Source organism: Pteropus medius, unplaced genomic scaffold, assembly GCF_902729225.1.
Source record: "Pteropus medius unplaced genomic scaffold, Ma_sr-lr_union100, whole genome shotgun sequence".
Taxonomy (NCBI): Eukaryota; Metazoa; Chordata; class Mammalia; order Chiroptera; family Pteropodidae; genus Pteropus; species Pteropus medius.
In genome coordinates, this window is record NW_024354875.1 from 31,661,247 (window position 1) to 31,682,284 (window position 21,038).

General features: G+C 36.5%; 1 protein-coding gene across 2 annotated transcripts in view; it reads right to left on the bottom strand.

The window, feature by feature from the left end:
- The window catches only part of TLK1 (tousled like kinase 1), a 126,626-nt gene extending 113,474 nt beyond the window's left edge, over positions 1–13,152 (bottom strand). The window contains exon 1 of one of the 2 annotated variants that reach the window (XM_039855768.1): positions 12,988–13,152. In XM_039855768.1, the coding sequence (XP_039711702.1) occupies positions 12,988–13,126 (139 nt within the window). In that variant the 5' untranslated portion in view covers positions 13,127–13,152. The remainder of the gene's footprint in view (positions 1–12,987) is intronic. The other variant, XM_039855767.1, reaches the window with a different exon arrangement.
- Positions 13,153–21,038: the final 7,886 nt, after the last annotated feature.

A 21,038-nucleotide genomic window follows, 5' to 3' on the forward strand; every position in this document is an offset into this window, starting at 1 on the left:
GAGAAAGAACAGGGCAGAAACCAAAGTCATCTCTTATGGTCAGGGAGACAGAGCACATGGCTTTTGAGAGGGTCCAGATGTTGGATTCAGTAGACAAAGAGTTCAAATCAGCTATTATAAATATGCTCAAAGAACTAAAGGAAATCCTGTTTAAAGAATTAAAGGTATTATAACAATGTCTCGTTAAATAGAGAATATCAATGAAAAAATAGGAATTATACAAAATAATCAAATGTAAATTCTGGAGTTAAAATGGAGAATAACTGAATTGAAAAATTCACTAGAGGGGCTGAACAGCGATTGGAGCTGGCAGAAGAGTCAGAATCAGTCCTTCTGGCTACACCAGAGAGTAATTAAAATCTACATGAGAAAACTTGAGTGCCAGTAAAAAGAGCATAATTGCATATTTCTTCTCCTTTTTTCTCCCAACTGATTTGAAAAGCAATTGTATATAATTGTATTGTTGTGCCTATAACATGTAGAAATGTAATATATTTGACAATAATAGCACAAAGGAGGCAGGTAGAGACAAAACTTTATTGGAGTAAGGAAATGACATCAGATGGTAAATCGAATCTACAAGAAGAAATGACGAGAACCAGAAATGATAAATAAGTAGGTTACTACAAAAACTATAAATATGTATGTTTTCCTTATCTCAATTTCTTTAAAAGATAAAGTTATATAAAGTATAAATCACGGCAATGTATTTTAGGGTTTATAAAATATAGCAATATGCAAAACAAAAAAGGGGAGGATGGAGTAAAGCTATATAGGAGTAGTTTCTATATATCACTGGAATTAATTTAGAGTAAATCTGAAGTAGATTCTGATAAGTTAAGATGTGTAATGTAAACCCTAGAGCAATTAATTACTAAGAAAACAACTCAAAAAATATTTTAAAAATCATTATAGGAATTAAAATGTCACACTAGAAAATATTCAATTAATGCAAAAGAAAGCAGTAAAGGAAGCACAGACAAAAAGGTAGGAGACATATAGAAAACAAAAAGTAAAATGGCAGACAAATTCAACAGTATCAATAACATTAAATGTGAATGGATTAACCAATACAATCAAAAGGCAGAGACTGTAGGATTGAATTTTAAAAAAACAAGATCCAACTAAATGCTGTCTATAGAAGACAAACTTTAGATTTAAAGACACAAATAAGATGAAATAGATGGAAAAAGAAATCATGCAAACAACAACCATAAAAGAACTGGAGTGGATATGCTAATAACATGTAGACATAACATGTAAACATAAAATGTTTATATCGGACAACCTCTAAAATCTTTTTAGAGGTGAAGAGGAACATTTCAAAACAATTCAAGGACCAATCCACCAGTAAAATATAAAAATTATGAACACCTTATATGCACCTTATAACTGAGCCTCAAAGTGCATGAAGCAAAACTGACTGAATCAAAGAGAGAAATACTCAATCCAACAATAGTTGGAAGACTGCAATACTCCATTTTCAATAACAAATAGAACTAGGCAGAAGATTAACAAGGAAATAGAAAAACTGAAATACTATAAACCAATTAGACCTAACAGACATCTAGAGAATACTCTGTCCAACGACAGAATACACATTCTTCTAAAGCACAAATGGAAGATTCTCCAGGAGAGACCATATGGTACGTCATTAAATAAGCATCAGGAAATGAAAATTAAAACCACAAATGCTGCCTCACACCCATCGGAATAGCAAAAATAAACACTAACAATTCCAGTTGTCGGTGAGGATGTAGAGCAATGGGAACTCTTATACACTGTTCATGGGAATGTAAACTGCCACAACCACTTTAAGAAACTGGCAGTACCTACCAAAGGCAAATACACACATGCCCTGTACCCTGTAAATTCACTGTTAGGTATATACTCAACAGATAATAGCACATAAGGAGATAGGTATAAACTTTCACATAGCATTATTACTAATAGTCAAGAAGTAGGAATAATCAAATATCCATCAACAGATTATAAACTGTAGTATACATATACAAAGTAATATTACAGAGCAATGAACATGAACTACAGTAACAGAATTAACATGGATAAATCTCAAAACCATTATGTGGAGCTAAAGTAGCTAGGAACAAAACATATACTGTGTGAGTCCATTTATGTAAAGTTCAAAAACAGGCATAATTAAGTCAAAATATTAATTGCTTCGGGGAGAAGGGAGAAGGTAGTGACTGATGGAAGTAGGAAGAGGGCTTCTGAAAGTGATGGTAATGTTCTATTTCTTGACTTAGTGATGGTTATATAGATTGTAGTTTATAAAAATTCACTGAGTATTTATTTGTGTAGTTTTTCTGTATGTTAGGCTTCAATAATGAAAGGTAAAGCATGATATAAAATTTAAAAAATTGAATCACGGTAAAATTAGAGTACTTAAACTTTAGAGGGTAATAACTTTTAAAGACATGCACTTAAAAATATCACAAGGAAAAACTGGTATTAAATTTAATAAAACTGTAAAACTTTATAAATGGAAAATATAAATATATAAAAAGAAAAACATGATGGAGGTTCCATCAAATATAACAAGGATTGACATCACAACCATATATTCTAAGATAAGTTTATATCCTAAGATATAGACTTCTAAGAAAATTTGGCAATGGGCTTTTGATACAAATATTAAGTTCAAAATCACTAGCAATAAAGATATATCAACTATAAGAAGATAGCATTTAATAGTTAACCTGGAGGAAAACTGCATAATTCCCTTCTCTAGGGAGTATTTTTGGTCATACTTCTGTGATAGAAATACAATTTCCTTCCTTCTCACTTTTCCTTTTTAGAGAATGTCCTTTCACAGCACTGGAAAGGGTTGCTCCATGATCCACAAGAAACAGTGCTAGTATGGTCCTGAATTTCCAGTTTCTAGTTATGTCCCCCTGAGACCTAACTAAGTTCTAAGAGATACCCAGTCCTATATCCTTATAATAAAAAATCTGATTTGCTTGTTTTCAGCAACCAAATCACCAATGAATAGCACCTTGATATAGTATATGCTACAACTGTATTATAGTTCTGTTTATATGGAAGTTGAAAACTGGCAACTCAGATTATTTTATCTAACCCGCATGTGTTTTTTAAAAGTATGATTTACATATTATAAATTATAGTCTTCTTCACTAGACTGTGACCAAGCTCTTAGAAGGCAAGGACTGTATCTTATGTATCGTCATTTTCCCAGTGCTAGGCTCTGGGTCCAAAAATACTTGCTAAATGAATAAACAAACTATGCCAATAAAGTTTCCACAAAACTCTAATGCTCTGACAACTGAGTCATCTCCAAGAAGCAATAATACATTGTAAAATCCTAGTTAATCCATTGGAAAAACAATAATGACAATACACATTAAATGACATCAAAATAGTCATACCTGTTTGCCCAGTAAACGAAATCTTTGAAATGTATACTAAAGAAGTAATTCAAGAGAAGAAAAAATGATTATATGCATAATAAATACAATATTATACAGTAAAAAGAAATGAGATTAAAGTAATGATTAAGTTTTGATATAGATATTAATTAAATGTCAGCATACATTCATTTAAAAGATAATTATGAAAAACATGCTCTACGTGCAGATGAGAGAATGTAACCCAAACGTTACTTTTCAATGACTCTCTAATATGAGCTTGATTTTTGTCCCTGCTTTTCTTCTCAAAACATTCAGAAACGTGTGCACGTGCACACACATGCGCACGCACACACACACAAACTTGCCCAAGGTCACATGGCTCAGAAGTGATGGAGAAAAGATACAAATGTAGGTCTATTATAGTAAACCCACAATCCTAACCCCTATGCTCCACTGCCTACATACCCACTAGTAAATACAGATTAAGTACCTAATGCACATAAAGCATTCTCCTTAGTACAAATAAGAAATCACAAAAACGTAATGCAGGCTCCTTTTACAATTTTCAATAGAGTGCTTTAGAGTATATTTCTGCACATCGAAGCATAAACACTGCTAATCCAAACCTAGTGCTTGAAGTTTACTTAAATGTTACAGGCATGTCTCATAAATGTGATCAATTCTCAAGTCAGAAAAAATTACAAGAGCTAAAATGATGAAAGCGGCAATTTTAGAACATCATTTGAAATCTGCCTCTGTCAGACACAACCCTGCTAGAATTCAACAGGCCAGGGATACAATCTATGTAAGTCAAGTATGCTCTGGTCATAAGGGACCTTTATCCAGATAGTACTTGCTCCGTATTCTTGCCATTTAAACAAAAAAGAAAAAATTGAAATTGAAAAGCATCATTATATGTACATATATTACTAAATAGTTAAAGCGTACTGACTGGTTAATGTGCCATAAATTTCTCTCATTGAATTCTCACAGCTTTGTGAAGCAGTTACTATTATCATCCCATCCTACATTCAAGACAATCTACGGATGAGGTACTGAGGTTAAGTTACTACAATAAGTGGCAAAACCCAAACTGGAACCCAGGTCTAACAAATATCTGCTTGCCACTATCACTTACATTATATTCGACTAACTTTCTAGATAATAATGCTTTCAGCATATGGTATCAATATCCAAAAACTAAGTTTAATGCTGTCATATGTCAGAGAATTCAGGAGACAGTGGAAGGCAAGAGTAGGGGCCAAGGGCTTGCAGGGTGCTGCCACTTACTAGTCTTGGTTTTATTGTTAAAACTATAAAATAAAATGTTTTAAATAGTGAGAGTGAGAACTACCCAGAGAAAATATAATAAAGCATCTGGTAATTGGCACAAAGTATATGTATTTTTAAAATAAATGAGTAAAAAAAGGGTAACATACAAAGTTGACTAAACCATATAATTATAGTGTTTTTAAAAATCTGTGCACAGAAAAAGGGAAAATGGCATTTTTTTAAGAAGCAAGCATATGCAATTTATTTTTAAAAAATTAAACATGCCTCAGGTCTAATAAAAGACAGGATGAATCTGACAGGGTTCCCACAACTGCTATGACCTTTCTCAGTGGCACTATATTCATCTCAGGAAGCACATACATAATGTCAAGTGCAGAATCATGAAATCGCACAATGTATCACATTTAACAATATCAGAATTTACCAGGTTAAAGCTTAAGAATTTAAACCTAGAAGTAGTTTGTCATTTTCTCCAGATAATTTAGTTTCCAAGGAAAAGCACAAATTTATGAGTACAACCAATTCTTAATAATCCATATAAATGAAGGGACAAATATTACAAGTCATCCCCCAAACCCACTCACAGTTGGCTTTGTAATGCATTTTTGTAGAATATAAGCATTTTACAATTAAATATAGGCATAACTTGGCTCCTTGAAATTCACGATATTTTGGACCTAATAATGAACCCACACTGAGATTTGTTTCACCACCAAGATCAGCTCTGCATATCTTTCCACACCATGCTTTAAATTCCTATCAACCCATACATATTCTCAGATTCTCATTAGATTTACTAATACGTTACCAAAAGATTTGTTTTTTATGTAATAAACTAAAACTGTTTTAAAAAATACTTCTATAAATGAGCTTATAGACTGAGCTTCAAACTTCCTTTACCCACCCATACTGAATACTAATAAGAGTCAAAGATTTGCCACTAAGCATTTCAATTTTGTTCAGAGCCTTATGCACCAGGTTATAAAGCCTCCATAGTAAGTGGACTATTCCTGTATTGACATTGGAAAGTTCTTTGTTCAAATTCCAATGTTCATTTGTTACAGCTGTGGTGGGCTTATGAGGCCAAACTATTAAGATAAATGACATTCCGATTTAATTATTAAACATGAAAATAAGACTTTTTCATTAGTGTACCTATAACATAGTCCATGATAGTACTAAACATATCTGAAAAAAAAGAAACGTAAGTAAGGTTTGCACAGCTGGTACAACTTTCTAAATAGGGTTGTTTGGTTTGGGTCTTTTTTTTTTTTTTTTTAATCTTATCTTCACACATGTATAAAACTCATGCAAAAAAATTAACAAAAGTTTGGAGGTAAACTGAATGAGCCTAAGGCTGATTAGTAAATTAAAATTTACTAAGGAAAAACTAAGAAATTACCCAAAACCAAATTTCCATACTTTGGGCAATATATCCTAATAGTTAAAATGCAGACTTGGTTCAAACTCAACATTAACATTTACTGCTCTGCATCAGACTGGACAAGCTTCTTTACATCTCCATGTTTCAGTTTCCTCATCTGTAAAATGAGAATAATTGTACACTTCACAGTTATGAGAATTAAGTGAATTAACATGTGCAAATAATAAATTTCAGCTATTACTCTTACTGCTATTCATATCAGTCTCTAAAATATAATGCCTAAGAATTACCAAAATAAACATCTTCCTGGGTATAAAATATATGCACATTAAGACATAATCATTCCATTTTAAAGAAAACTTAAGGGTCCTTCAACAAAACTTTTTGTTGGGTGTCAACACTACGCACTGAGAATGTGGAAACAAAACATAGCCTCTGAATTCAAGACCTTTCTGTCTCCTAGGCAACATAAATAAAATTATAAAAGGTAGCATGATGGAGGCACTATGAAACAGACAATCCTGTAGCACAGTGGTCCCCAAACCTTTTTGGCACCAGGGACTGGTGTTCCTATGAGAATCTAATGCCTAATGATCTGAGGTAGAGCTGAGACGGTGATGCTAGAGCTGGGGAGCAGCTGCAAATACAGATGAAGCTTCACTTGCTTGCCCTCTGCTCACTTCCTACAGTGTGGGCAGATTCCTAACAGGCCAAGAACTGGTACCAATCTGTGGCCCCGGGGTTTAGGATCCCTGCAGTAGGACCCTAAGGTATAGAGGCATCTAACTCAGGAGGACAAACATTGCAGAAATAATTTCTGAGGAGCAATCACCTAGTTACTTCACTTCAGAGCAACACAGTTATGTAATTTATAGTTTTCAATATACCCATAAAAGTGTTTCAGATGTAGATCATTAAAAAAACAAGATCACCCACCACACTACTTACTATGTCCATAAACTTAAAAATCTTTTGGTAATAAAAATGACTATCTTCTCTTAACAAACCAAATCATAATCTTGAAAAGGTAACAATGCTTCAAAAACATTTCTTTCATTAGTAAATAAAAGCTACAAATTTTCCTTCAGTTAATTCTATTAGGACTAATGTCAAAAGAATAATATTTTTGAGCTGGTAAAAACCTCTGAGGGCCTGGAATCTGACCCCCTTAAGTTACAGATGGGAAAAAAGCTACAAAGTATAGTGGACAAAGCACTTAGTTTAGAGTCAGAAAACTGAATTTTGGTCCCAACTGTCTTACGGTAAAAGTCTAGGCAAATATCTTAAGTTTCTTCATCTATAAAATGAGAGATTTGTACTCAATTGCTTCCAAGGTCCCTTTCATCTCTATAATTCTCATTTTATAAAACTGAAGCAAAGATAAACAACTTGCCCAAGGTCGCGCAGCTAGTTAATGGTAAAGTAGGGTCTACACTTGGATTCCAATTACAATCAATGCACTTTCTCAGCGTACCATACTTTATAATACTATTCTTCTAAATTAGTCTAAGATTTTTGGAAATTATTAATAAGTATGAAGGATTTTATATACCTTATTCCCACAGCTCGTCTATAGAAAATGAGCTTTAAATCCAAATGGAACAAATACATGAAGTCTCAAGCTGTGTGCTGCTTACTACACTTATAAAGTTGACCTCAAGAAAGTTACAGGAATTTATGCTTAACTTCCCACCACCTAAAATCTAACCTTTCAATCGAACAGATGTGATTGTTTCATATAAAAAATATGAATTGTTATAGATAATATAATTGCTATAGATAATTGAATAAGATGAGAATTAAAATTCTTCATCTTATTTTCTGTCCTGATTATATTTCATATGCATTTTTTAAATTCAAGAGAGATCAATTTAAATACTTTTCCTTCATGTACCTTCTTTTCAGACTCCCTAGCTTTAAAATCATTAGAACAGATTAAGCATTATTACTTCTGGAATCACATAAATAATTACGAATAAAAGCCTATACAGATTATTGATAGTTTCTCTTTCAAAATTGAAACTACCACCCCCCCCCACAGTATCCTAAAATTCGGTGCCCAAACACATTACAACTCTACCAAACTGTATCATAAACAGCATCTGATTCCGTAGAATGCCTTCAAAGCTTATTATATTTCACAGGGAATTTAGCAAGATTTCAAGAAGACTGATAGTGTCGATTCCAGAAAATACAAGAAAATCCTCAGAGGAAAAGCACAATAAAAATGCAAAATAGTAATAAAGTCAACAACAGCTTCATACTACTGACTTAAGAGAATAGCAAAAACATTCATGGATATATAAGTACAGTTTAACTATATTTAGGGATTTTCAAAGAATCACAGAATGTATACATTTTTAAATTGGATGAGACCTTAATTAATTTAATCTAATAGCACCCAAAATAAGAATCTACAAATTTTATCTCTGCCTCCCCCAAAAATGTCCCTGTAGTCTGCTTCAAATTCTTACAGCTAAATGCTTCAAGAAGCAGTTCTTTCCATTTCTGGATGAGTCTAGCTGCTATACAGTTCTTAGTCTTGTCAAAAAATTATAATGAATTCAATCTATGCCTTCCTAACTTCCATTTGCTGGTCTATCTTCTAAAACAGTGGAATAAATTTATTCTCTCTTCTATTTATGTTTTTGAAACACCTGAAGACAGCTGTCATGTTTCCCACCCTTTAAACACTCTCTTCTTTAGGTGAAATGTACGGTCCACAGATTTCTTGTGGGCCTTGGAGACACTTCTGGAATACAACGTATTTCCACATTGCAAGTAACATTTAAAAAATACTGCCACTTGTCAAATTTTGGTGTAATATCAAAAAGGAACATATACAACTCCTCAAATACTTAAAATACTCAACTTCTCAAATACTCTTAAAATACTTATTCCTTCTCAAGTATATACCAATGTGAAGCTAGATTTTCTTCACATACCTCAATCAAAACGATCACAACAGACTGAAAGCAGAAGCAAAGTCCAGCTGTCTGCTAGTAAGCCAGAAATTAAGTGATTTGTAAAAATATAAAACAGTACCACAAGTCTCACTAAAGATTTTGTTTTAGAATATTTATTCTTCATGTAAAATTTTAACATGTAATCAGTTTATTATTGTTTTTAGATGTTTGAAATGATTTCATTTTTAATATAGTAAATATCAATAAACATTACCCACAAAAACAAAATCTCTTCAGAGTCCTCAATAATTTTTAAGAGTAAAGGGGTCCCGACAAAAAAGCCAAAGCAAGCCTATTTTCCAGGGGCAGATCCCCAGACTTCAAACTATCCCGGGTTTCTGTTTTCTCTAATATGTAATGTGCCTCTAAAAACCTCTCCACCTTGATACCTGGGGCCTCATATATGCAATCCCTGCTAGCATTAGTGAAATCTGAGACTACAGCTTCAGGATGAACATTATAGCTCTAGAAAGAACTAACAGTTTTAATTTACAAGCTAGTTGGTCAAAAAGAAATATACCTACCTACCTACTTACCTACTGCATATCTATCATGATCTAGAATCCTTAAATGTACAACCCCTACCCTCTAGTGACTTCGAGAAATAAAAGGCCATCTGGTACTTCATTTTTAACATCTCCCTATGGGTATTACTAAATCATCTGGAGTCAAATACTTTAATTCTTCTATCTAATGGATGCGGTGATAAATATGGAAACATAGAAAGTAAGAGTTTAATTATACTGTTATACTATCTTTTCAACCAAACTACTTTCACTATTTACATAAAAGTAAAGCAAATTATTGATATCTGGTAAGATGAAACAAAAGAAAATGGAAGTCTTTTGTATAATCATTGAACCCATTCAAAAGCACTCATGTACTGATTCCAAAAAAAAAGACGTGCTCATCTAGCCAATATAATATTTAAGTTTTTAGTCTTCAACAAAGCAAAATTGACCTTTATTTGAAAATGTACTTAATTTCTTAACTTCCCACCTCCTTAATCACACGATTATTAGAAAACGAGATAGAGATAACATTTTAAAAGATCCAACATGAACTCTATAGCTACATTCTGAAAACCTCTGAGAGAATTTCAAGACTAATAAAGGAAAAACTTTGGGACTCCCAAGGAAAAAAGCAGTCTATACTACATCGTGTAAATTCCTAAACTCTCATAAATTCTTAAGTCTTATAACATGAGTGTATTTTATTTGTAATTAAGTAAAACTATATTAATGATAATGAGAATAGGTTAAGAAATGGAGGAAGAAAGTCAAAACATGGGGAATCAAAAATAATCAGCTTGTAATCTTCGATTTTTAGTTTTAAGTATATCAAAACTTCACTTTTATATCTTTAAGAATAGCCCATTTTCAAAGTCTACTTAAAAGTTCATCACATATATAAATAACCATTATGTGTAAATATACATATGTCTGTATCTCTTTTAAATTTAAAATTTGCTATTACATATCACATTAAATTGGCTCAATTTTTCAAGAAACCAGGCCTGTTCTCTGTTTCATACATACGGTCAAGTTCTACTTATATCAACAGTTCTTAATAGCAGTCACCAGAAGTCAAAAGCTCTCTCAATTTATATCAATTTATACAAATACTATGTGTATACCTGGAAAAGATGCTAAACGTTTGTTAAAATAGAAACTGGGATCCACTCGATAGAAAATATCTTCATCTTGATACCTGGGACTTCATATAAGCAATTCCTGTTAGCATTACTGAAATCTGAGACTATAGCTCAGGATGAATATATTTAACCCCAGAGAGGATTATCACAGCTTTAACTTACATGTGGTTGGTCAAAAAGAAATATACCACTGTAGCCATACAGGTACCTGGAGTGAAATATCTTTCACAAACCCATGTCCTGTAATTTAATTACCAGAGAGACTCACTAGTTTAGGTTACATAAAAATCTACTGTAATCTAAACTGATGGAAATTTTCTGGTTACCTGGAAATTCAAGCTAAATTATTGCAACCCCTCAAAATTTTCAAATCAGAAAAAGTGCAGAAGAATATATAAATTTTTAACTAAAGTTGAAATAATCTCCAAAAGCTCACAATATAGATTTTGCAGCCCCCAAATTACTAATATTGATAATGAACAATTCAATACTATGTCCACAGAATCTAGTACAGCACCGGGCTCACAGAAACAGCTCAATAAATATTTGAGAAATGAATGAATGAATGAATAAATGAATGAAAAAGCCTTAAAAAGCCTTTCCCCCCAAAAAAGTCTTTCCCAAGACTATCATCTACTATCACTGATTACACTATCATTCATAACTCTATTCATTAAGCATCTTAATGAAACCACTGACAAAAGTAAAAAAAGCACGCTCAAAAGCGCCAACTGCTCTATTTACAAAATAAATTGTAAAATATTCATTTACAAATATTCGACTGCAAAAAAAATCATCGAATGTCCTAAATTTGAGTTAGTCAATAAATAAAACTTACTTTTAATAATCAGAACTCATCAGTGTTGGGGTTGAGATGGAAAGGGGGAAATGTCTGTCAATGTATTCAGCATGTCTAACGGATGCTATAAATCATATCTTTCTAAGAATTTTCTAGAGCAAATTCATGTCAATCTTTGAGCCTATTGTCACTTTCACACATGCTCACAGGAATAAAATGACAAAGAATGCTATGCCGGAACCAGTGGATTCAGGGCACAAAACACTTGATTAACAATTGTCAAGGTTCTGAGTAGTGAAAATTAACAAATATTCTCAAAATACATTAATCCAAGCAATTCCTACATAAACCCAAGCTCCTGGTTTCTTTAAATGATTCACTAGACTATTGGACTTCCAGGCGTTTTTTCGTTTTTTGTTTTATTTTTTTTGAAAAGGTGGCTACAGTCTCCTTGTACGACACAACTGGGAGTGAGCAACTCATTTACCAATTGCTGATGAATACCGCTCAACGTTTTCCAGACAAAAGAGCGTTAAACGCGGTTCCATGCACATTTATTCTTCCCCATAAATGCATGTTCTCCCAAATTTCATTTTACGTGCTATACCTAAAGTTAAATACAGCAAGTTGACATTTCAGTCAAAAGCACCCGTGTCTTACTAGCTGTGTAACTGCTACATCTGGTGGCAGCACACTTACATGCAAGAAGCCAGAAAACTTAGAAAACAATTGTAACCGATCTGGTGCGTGTTTGCAGTAACCTTTACGCAGATATTTCCCACAAAACCCACGACCCTGTCAGAGAAGAACAGTAGCCTACTTGCAGTAGAGAACACACACACATACAGAGAAGGAGGTGATGGCGAAGGAATGAAAGTTGCAACCATCTGAAGGGGTAGTTTAAGGAGCTGCCCACGAGTCAGTCCATCCTTTAAATTGTTCTAGGGGGGGCCAGGCAAGAGATCAAAGTCGGCTTTGAAAATTTAAGCGGCTCTCCCCAAAGGGCAGAAACCTCGCAAACCACGGGCATCCTCTAGGTCCCGGGCAGCAAAGCTTGCAGAGTGGGGACCGCCTCTATGGGAGGAGTGCGCGAAGGAAGGGGAGGGGGCTCGAGGATGAACGCTTCAACGGGAGGGAAAACCCACCAGAGACCTGAGGCCAGGAGGTTAAGAGTACTGAGTGTACTGGCAAATGGAGCAGAAAGGGGCTTGTGTTCCGGGGCGGGGAGGCTTCTCACTCTAACAGGACTGGCTCCTAAGAATCCCAGGCGAGTCTGTGCGCCTCGCCCCGTCCCCTCCAGCGCGCACCCCCTCTCCCGTGTCCTCCGCCACCCGCGAACCGCCACCCACAGCCAGCGCACTACCTCCCCGGAGCCCGGCGGCCTCGCGTCCACCTCGCCACCATCCCCCACCTTGGGGTCGAAGGCAGGGGACCCGGGGGGCGCGGGGGGTCCCAGCGCGGGAGGAGAGGCCGCGAACGGGCGCGGGCGCGACGGCGCTTACCTTCCCTGGGCCTCCCGGATGGCGGCGTGTGATTCAGCAGGGACCTGGCGGCCGCCGCCGAGCCCGGGGTTGGAGACGTGGAGAGCTGGGACCAAGATGGCGGCCCCTCCAAACTTCCACTGCTACTTTGGACACTCATCAAGCTTTTTTGGGAACCCAACTGCGACCCTGGCGGGCGGCAGCACCGGCCCGGCGGGAGGGTCATGGCGGGGGGGGGATGCTGAGGAGCGAGGAGTGGGGAGGGAAGAGAGGAGGAGAGGAGGGGACGGGGGGAGGAAAGGGGGGAGAAGCGAGGGAGCAGGCAGGCGCGCCGGGGTGGAGGCGGAGGGAAGGAGAGCGGCGGCACAGGCGTCGAGGGGGCGTCCGCCAGTGCCGGGGTCGGAACGCGGGCGAAGCGCGGGCTGCGCCGGCCGAGGACACTTCCGCGGGCGGAACCTGCCGGCACCTCTGCAGTGCGTCGGCCCCCGGCGTCGCCCGGGTGGCGGCGGCGGCGGCAGGCGGTGGGTGGCGGCTGAGGCGGCGGGGTAACCTCTGCATCAGTTACAGGCGGCGGCGGCGGCGTCACGCGCCGCCTGTGCAAACACTATCGCGAGGCTCCTGCGCCTCCGGTAGCGGCGGCGGCGGCGGCCGCGGGAGCAGGCATGGGGGAGGGACCTGCAGGGGGTGGGGGCGGGGGTGGGGAGGGAGCGAGCGCGCGAGCGAGGAGGCGCGGGCGCCCCTGGCGCACCCGCGGAGCGCGGCGCGGGATCCCCGGGCCGGCGCGCTCGTGTGCACGGGGGCGACCTCCCCGCGCCGGACGGAGGGAGACGCGACCCCTCCGCGCCGGCCCCGGCTTCCCGCTCCGCTGCCACCTGACCCTTCTCCCGCGGAAGCGCAACTGGCTTCCGACCCACACCCAGCCTGGGGAAAATTGCTTCTCCTCTCGCTCGGCTGTGGTTTCTCAGGAGTTCGATGTGATCATTTCTCAAAATGGAACTGAAAAGTTAGTTGCTTCTTTCTTACCCATCGGTACTGTGCAGAAAAACCTGTGTGCGTCTCCCAGGCTGCAGAATGGGAGTGATTACTGAATAAAAGCTAAGAAAATAAGTCGGGAGTCGAGTGTGGAAATAAAACTTTATGAATGCTTTGATGTGAAACTTTTTAAAAATCTTTGCCAGTGTTGTGCACTGTATGTGTGGTATAGCAGTTTTTTATTTTAAAACAGTAAGTGGAAAATCTAAATAGACAAATTGGACTATTCACTTAGAGAAACTATCCAGAGCTCATCTTGTGGAAGAAGGTGAGGGTATGGTTTCTAGAAAGTTCTAGTTTGTTTCCGGTGCCGCTTCTGAGTCCCCACTACAAAATCCCAAAGCCAAATACAGCATTTGCTAAAATTTATAGATACCACGTAGTTTTTTACACACCCACACACAGACACAGACACACCAGAGATCTTGTACATAAAAGAGCAATAATAGCTCAGGAAAACACAAGGTTATTGCTCTCCTTTAAAAAACATAGAATAGAACACTAAAAAGATTATGATGTAGAGCAACTGTGCAGGCATGAGGAAATGGCATGATGGGAGGGTGGGGGGAGGGGAGACGACAAAAATGTCATTTCTATTTTTTTATTTTTATGACTTTGCATTTCTCACAGTAATGTTTTGTTCAGATAAACTGTCACATTAGACTAGAACCTTGGTTGTCAGTTGTCTCCAGAAGTAATTTTAGTTTTCTTGTGCTTCAGATTCTTTAGTGAGTTTCTAGTCTTATTCTGCTTTTCAAATTTAATAGGTAGAGCTCACAAATTAAACAACTTTAGAGAAGTATAATTGACATACAATAAACTGCACTTGTTTTAAATGTACAATTTTATAAGTTTTGACATGTATATACGCCTAAAACCATTTCTACAATCAAGATAATGAATGTATCTATCAGCTTCCAAAGTTTCCTCTATCCTTTGAGGTTCCTCTTCCACTCCACCACAATCCCCAAATAACCACAGATCTGCTTTCTGTCACTTAGATTAGTTTGCATTTTCCAGAATTTTACATAAATGGAATCAGTTTGTGCTCTTTTGTCTGGCTTCTTTTACTCAACATAATTATTTTGAGATTTGCTTACACTGCTGTATTTATCAGTACGTATTTATTGCCGAGTATTCCATTGTATGAATATACCAACCTTTGCCTTTCCATTCACCTGTTGATGGGCATTTGCATTGTTTCCACTTCGTGGCTATTACAGGCTTTCCTTTCCCTTGGATACATGCTTAGAACCTTATCATTAGATTTTTAGACCAAAGTACATGCACTTAAAGGGGAACTAGTTACTATAACAACATGTAGGTAAATATATGCTCTATATTAAGACTTAGTTTAGCTGGTTGTGGTGAAAAGAGCATAGGACAAGAAGGAAGGGACCTGGGTATTAGACTCAACAGGTAACAATCCTCTTTGGTTCAATTTCCTCATCTACAAAAAAGCTTAGTCACTAGGTGATCTCTAAAGCTCCTACCAATTAATTACAAGACACTATACAGAGCTCTGCTCCTCGCAAGAGAAGTAAACAAACTCAACCAAAGAGAATTGGTAGTAGGTTATCTTTCCAAGTCTCTCCAGAGCTTCTGGTTACCTTTATACCAACCCCAGTTACATTGTACGCAGACTGACTCCTTATATGGTAATTAGAAGATCACAGCATATATTTAATCCTATTATGTTAACTTTTTTCTTATGACTGCTGCCTAGCAGGGAGAATTAAATGATTGATTCCTGTTTTCTTATAGCTTAAGATAAAAATAGTCAACACTGACTTACAAAGAGGCTACTGCCCGCAACAGGGAACTAATTAAACTGTGGCTTAGCCCGAAAATGCAATATCGTGCCATCATTTAAAATCATGTCTTCAAAAACTGCTGGAAAATGTGATAAAGTTTTCACACTAGTAAGGGAAAAAATGTCGCTCCCAATTTGTTTTTAAGTATACATAACAAATGACTATAAGGATGCACCCAAAAAAGTTAAAAGTGGCTAGCCTTGGGTTGTAAGATTACGTCATTATTCTTTCCTCCTTAATGCTTTTTCAAGTTTTGTAGAAATTATGGATTTTTTAAGTAATTTGAGTTTTAAAAGGGCCTGAACACAAATTGTGTAAATACATAATTTTATAAAATGATTGTAATTAATGAAAACTTTTAATGGTAAGTAGAGGCTCCCCCACACCTTGCATATTGATTAGTACACAGGCATTCAAAAACTGCTTGAATAATAGGATGGCTAGGGTGATAGCTTGCACAATAGGAAACGACACAGAAAAGTCAGGAGAGTCTGAATTGAATAGAAAGGAACACATGCCACTAGAGGAAGAAGAAATCTCAAGAGAAGAAAGAAACAACGATTGAGAAGGAGTTGTGGCAAGTTTTCTGGGGGAAATATTCCCAGGGGAAAGCCAGCATGAAAACAGGAGTAAACTGAGCAAGTGAGAGAAGAGTGCAGTATGAATTGGCACTATGAATTGGCTCCAGCTTACCTAGAACCTACCTGGAAAGAATTGAGAAAAGATGGGAGAATGTTCTTTCTGTGAATTGAGTGCTCCATGAGGACAGGGACTCAAGCCCCTAGTACAGTATGTGACTCTGTCAATGTTTGTGGAATAAATGAATGATGAGGATCAATGAGCTTGCATACAGGTGAGAGAGCAATGCAGACAAGGTCTTAAAGGGTTTCCTGATAGGTCATACACAAAAGAGGAGATCTGAGCCCTGATCTATAGACTGATTATAATTTACAACTATGTTTATTAGACTTTTCTATTTATATACCATAGTAAAAATATTTATAAAGGCTCCAATATTATAAATATAACAAATGCATTTTAGACCTCTAAACATTTGATTCCTTCTAAATTTGATCAAATAATGCCTAAACCCCATCCCCGCAAACCAACCAGAAATGAGCCCAGAGACTGGATGAAGAGTCCTTTCTAAATACTCCTCCATACAGCGCAGTGCTGGAGCCAATTCATAATGCCCAAGGAACAGATCGTGTGCATGTCTCTCCCAATTCAGAGTTCAATGAAGTCACGTCAGTAACTTGAAATTGGCCATGGTAAGAGTATTTACAATTCCAAAGTCAGCAAAAGCTACAAATCAGGGCTTCCTTACCAGCACACCACTTTTCCCACAGTACATAGATCATTGCCTTATTGTCCTCTGTTTCCCCATCTTGGGCAGAAGCCGTAGGGAGGTCAAGGACCTTGTCTGTCATGTGTACAGCTCTATTTCTAACATCTAGCACCTGCCTGGCATAGAGTTGGTGCTCAGTGCATATTTGTTGAGTAAATCAATTACCCATATAGCTAGTTAGCAAGCACTGAGTTCCCTGAACTAATCTGCTCCTAAACAACTGGATTAGCCACTCTAGAAGAGGAAGAAAGGGGCAAATGCTCTACCACCTCTTCACACTTACCCTTCATTGCCCAATGTTTGTGATTTGGCGAAGTTTATTGACCTTGTTAGGGTTGCCAGGTGAAATATAAATTTTGTATGGGCCATGCTTATATTAAAAAATCTGCTGTTTATGTGAAATTCAAATTTAACTGAGCATCTGCTGTTTATGTGAAATCCAAATTTAACAGCATTAGGGGTGCTAAATCTGGCAACCCTAAGCCTTCTGAACTAAGCAAAAAATAATGAGGTATTACTTAGTAAAGTTGAAGATACTATGACTTGGCAATTCCATTCCAAAAAAATCTATACTAGAGAAATTCTCATGAGTGCCAGGAGATAAGAACAAGTATGTCCATAGCACTATTTGTAGCAGCCCAAAACAAAACCACCCAAATGTCTATGGACAAGAGAAGGGATAAATAAACCAGAGTTATGTATATCCACATACTAGGGTACCATACAACTAAAATGCTCATAAGCATAATGCTAATTTAAAGGAACAAATCAAAGAAGGATTAAGTCAGTTTGATCCCATTATAACATGTTAAAAAACATTCAAAACTAAATATTGTTCAGGAATAAGTGTTTGTCAAAAAATAGAAAAAAAGAAAAGGGAATGAAAAGCCAAAGTAAGAGTGGTTTCTTCAATCAGGGAAAAGGGGATATGTGATTGTGAAGGACGCACAGAGGCTTCAAAAGCATCCGTAAATGCACTATTTGTTAAGTTCGGTAGGAGTATGGAGGTATGTTTGTCTTATTCTTTTTCTTTATACATACATATTAAATCTACTCTGTGTAAAATATTATATTACAAATATTTAGGAAATCAGGAGTTCTGGGCCTTTTTATCAGAGTGAACTGAGATGTCCACCCTATCTCCTCTGCCTGGACTTACCCTCAATATGATTTATTTCTTTGTCCAAATGTATGCACACAGATCACACTCTAAAGATACCTACCCTATGATCACAAAGTGTCACCTCAATAGTCCTTTTGATAGATGCTTAGATAAGTGATTCCAACACATTGGAAGAATTCTCTTTTCACTGAATTTGTTCCACCTGCCCTGCCCAATTCACAAAGCCACTCACTGCTTGCAAATTTAGGTTTTCAAATCCCTGTAGAGATAGTTTCAGGGTTTTGTGCATATAAGGCTAGGTTACACTTCCTCTGCTCTCTCTTACAATGGAAATGGTTTGTCAGGTTTGTCAACTCATCTGATGGGGGGAGGGTGGAATGCCGTGATCTATACATACAAAATCTGGAATTACTGAATTCTCAACTCTGATTCATTTTGCCTGAGTTTAAAAAATTATAATTAACTGTAGAACAATATTACCTCCCCCAAAGTGCACTAGAAGCTGTATTCCAAGGCTATGCATATTACGAAATGTTTACAAAAACAAAGTACAACAAACATACAGTGCTTATATAGCACATTTAAAATCAACAATGTTCCTCTAAACAAAGCAGTCTACTTAGAAAAGTGACTAAAAAAACATAAAACCAATTGTAATCTAGTGTTCCACTTCACTCATCCTAAATTTTACTGATTAAACCAAACTATGAATTCATCACTTCAGAGGGAAGGATTAAGATTTCCAAAAGCTTTAGGCTGGACTTTGCTTCTGTGATAGGAATGATTTTTGTAGGCAAAAAAAATGGATGTTTCTTCTCATTAAAATAAATACCAAATATCCTTGATTTTTGACAATATCTTTCCAACTGCACAAAGACTTTTAAAATTGCTTATTGCTTTCCCAGCAAATTTAAGTCAGTGATAAATCTTTCTTAATTAGATACATGGCAAAAATAAGTAGAGGCATATATAACCTCATACATATTTAGAAACTTTCAAATAATACAGAAGTGTCAAATATTGATAAGAATTTCTTCTCTTCTCCTCCTCTCCCACCAAAGAAGCAAAAAAAGCCACCAGAAAGCCAGAGAGAGGTTTCTGAGATGCAAGTACTATTCTGTTCCTTAATCCAGGTGCTGGTTAGAAGTGTGTGTTCAGTTCATGAAAATTCATCAAACTGTATAGTTACAATAAAAAATTAGAAAAAAATGTTTAGAAAAAATAAACTGTGATTCTAAGTATTTATACACACACATTTAAGGGAAAATAAATTAGTTGTTTAATAAGAAAATGAAAAGTATTTTTTAAAGGAAAATGTTAATAAAAGAGGAAATGGATGGTAGTTTCTTATGGGAAGAAGAAAACTATCTTAAAATCATTGACTGTACAATGACATTTCTAAAACTGCCACTATCAGAAAGTCCTCAAGTAAATATTTATCTATTTAACTATCGTTCACTTTTGGCACAGTAAAAGTAGTTGTTTGGGAATGGTTTATAACCTGTATATCCATTGGTTTTGAAAACAGTTATGGACTAATTTTGTTTCAGGAAATATTTGTTGAGCACTTACTCTGGGTAAAGCAATTTGCCTGGTGCTGTGGGTCAGACATGGAGCTAAGAGGTAATGAGCAAAGCATAGTCAGGCAAATGATTACCATCCAGAGTATAAAATGATCCACGCCTGAAGTAAAGTATAGATAAATGGGAGAATGTAGCAGCAAAAGAGGTCACATTCCAGGCTTCCTAAATGAAGAACAATTTCATATGGGCCTTGACGTACATCAAAGTGATCTAAATTATTACCTTTTCAAGGTCCAAAATGTATCTATTGGACTCTGGATCTATTCCATATGCCAACTTAAGACTTTATTCTATTTTTTATTATGTCTTCAGTTTCATATAGTCTGAGCTCCTAGTTCAATCTCTGCTTTTTTCCTTGTTTAGAGGCCTCAACACACTTTTCAATCCCTTCTTGAACAGCATCTTTTAATTTATCATAGGCTTCTCCTCACTCTACGGGTTGGAATAGGTTGGAAGAAGACTGGGAAACTAGTAACAAAAAATAATCTTCCTCAGTGAAACTAAGTCACTCACTACTCAACATGCAGAAAAGAAACCATCTAATTAAGTCCAATAAAGCATTAATTTTATTGGCAAGCAAGAAAAAAGCATATCAGGAACATTTTCCCATGGATTTGACACAATCTGATGAATCATAAAATCATGAATCACCAAATCAGAAATAGAACTCACAATTTGGAAGATAGGGTTTGAAAAGAGTTGGTGGAGATGTCTAAAACAGGCTTTAGCTATAGATATGTTAATATAAACACTAATAATGAGAGATGAATTGATGTTAAGTCTGAAATGCTAATAGAACTATAGTAACGATAAAGTCATATTGAGATTTTAGTTATAATGATGATTTCTTTTGGAAAACGATTTAGCAATATGGATCAAGAGTCCTTTAAAAAATCATTCCTTTTGACTCATTAATTTCATTCTGAGAATTATTTAGGAATGTGCTTTTTCTCCTTTTGCACAAAGATAATTCTATTCAACATTATTTATGATAATAAAAAATTGAAAAGAGCCTGAATGTATAATAACTAGGATATGGTAATAACTTATGGCTCATCTCCTTTATAGAATATGATAAGGTCATTAAAATAACTGCAAAGATATTATAATAATCAAAAACCACTGGTTTGCTCATAAGATTATTTCAGTGAACAAAGTAGCATATAAAAACT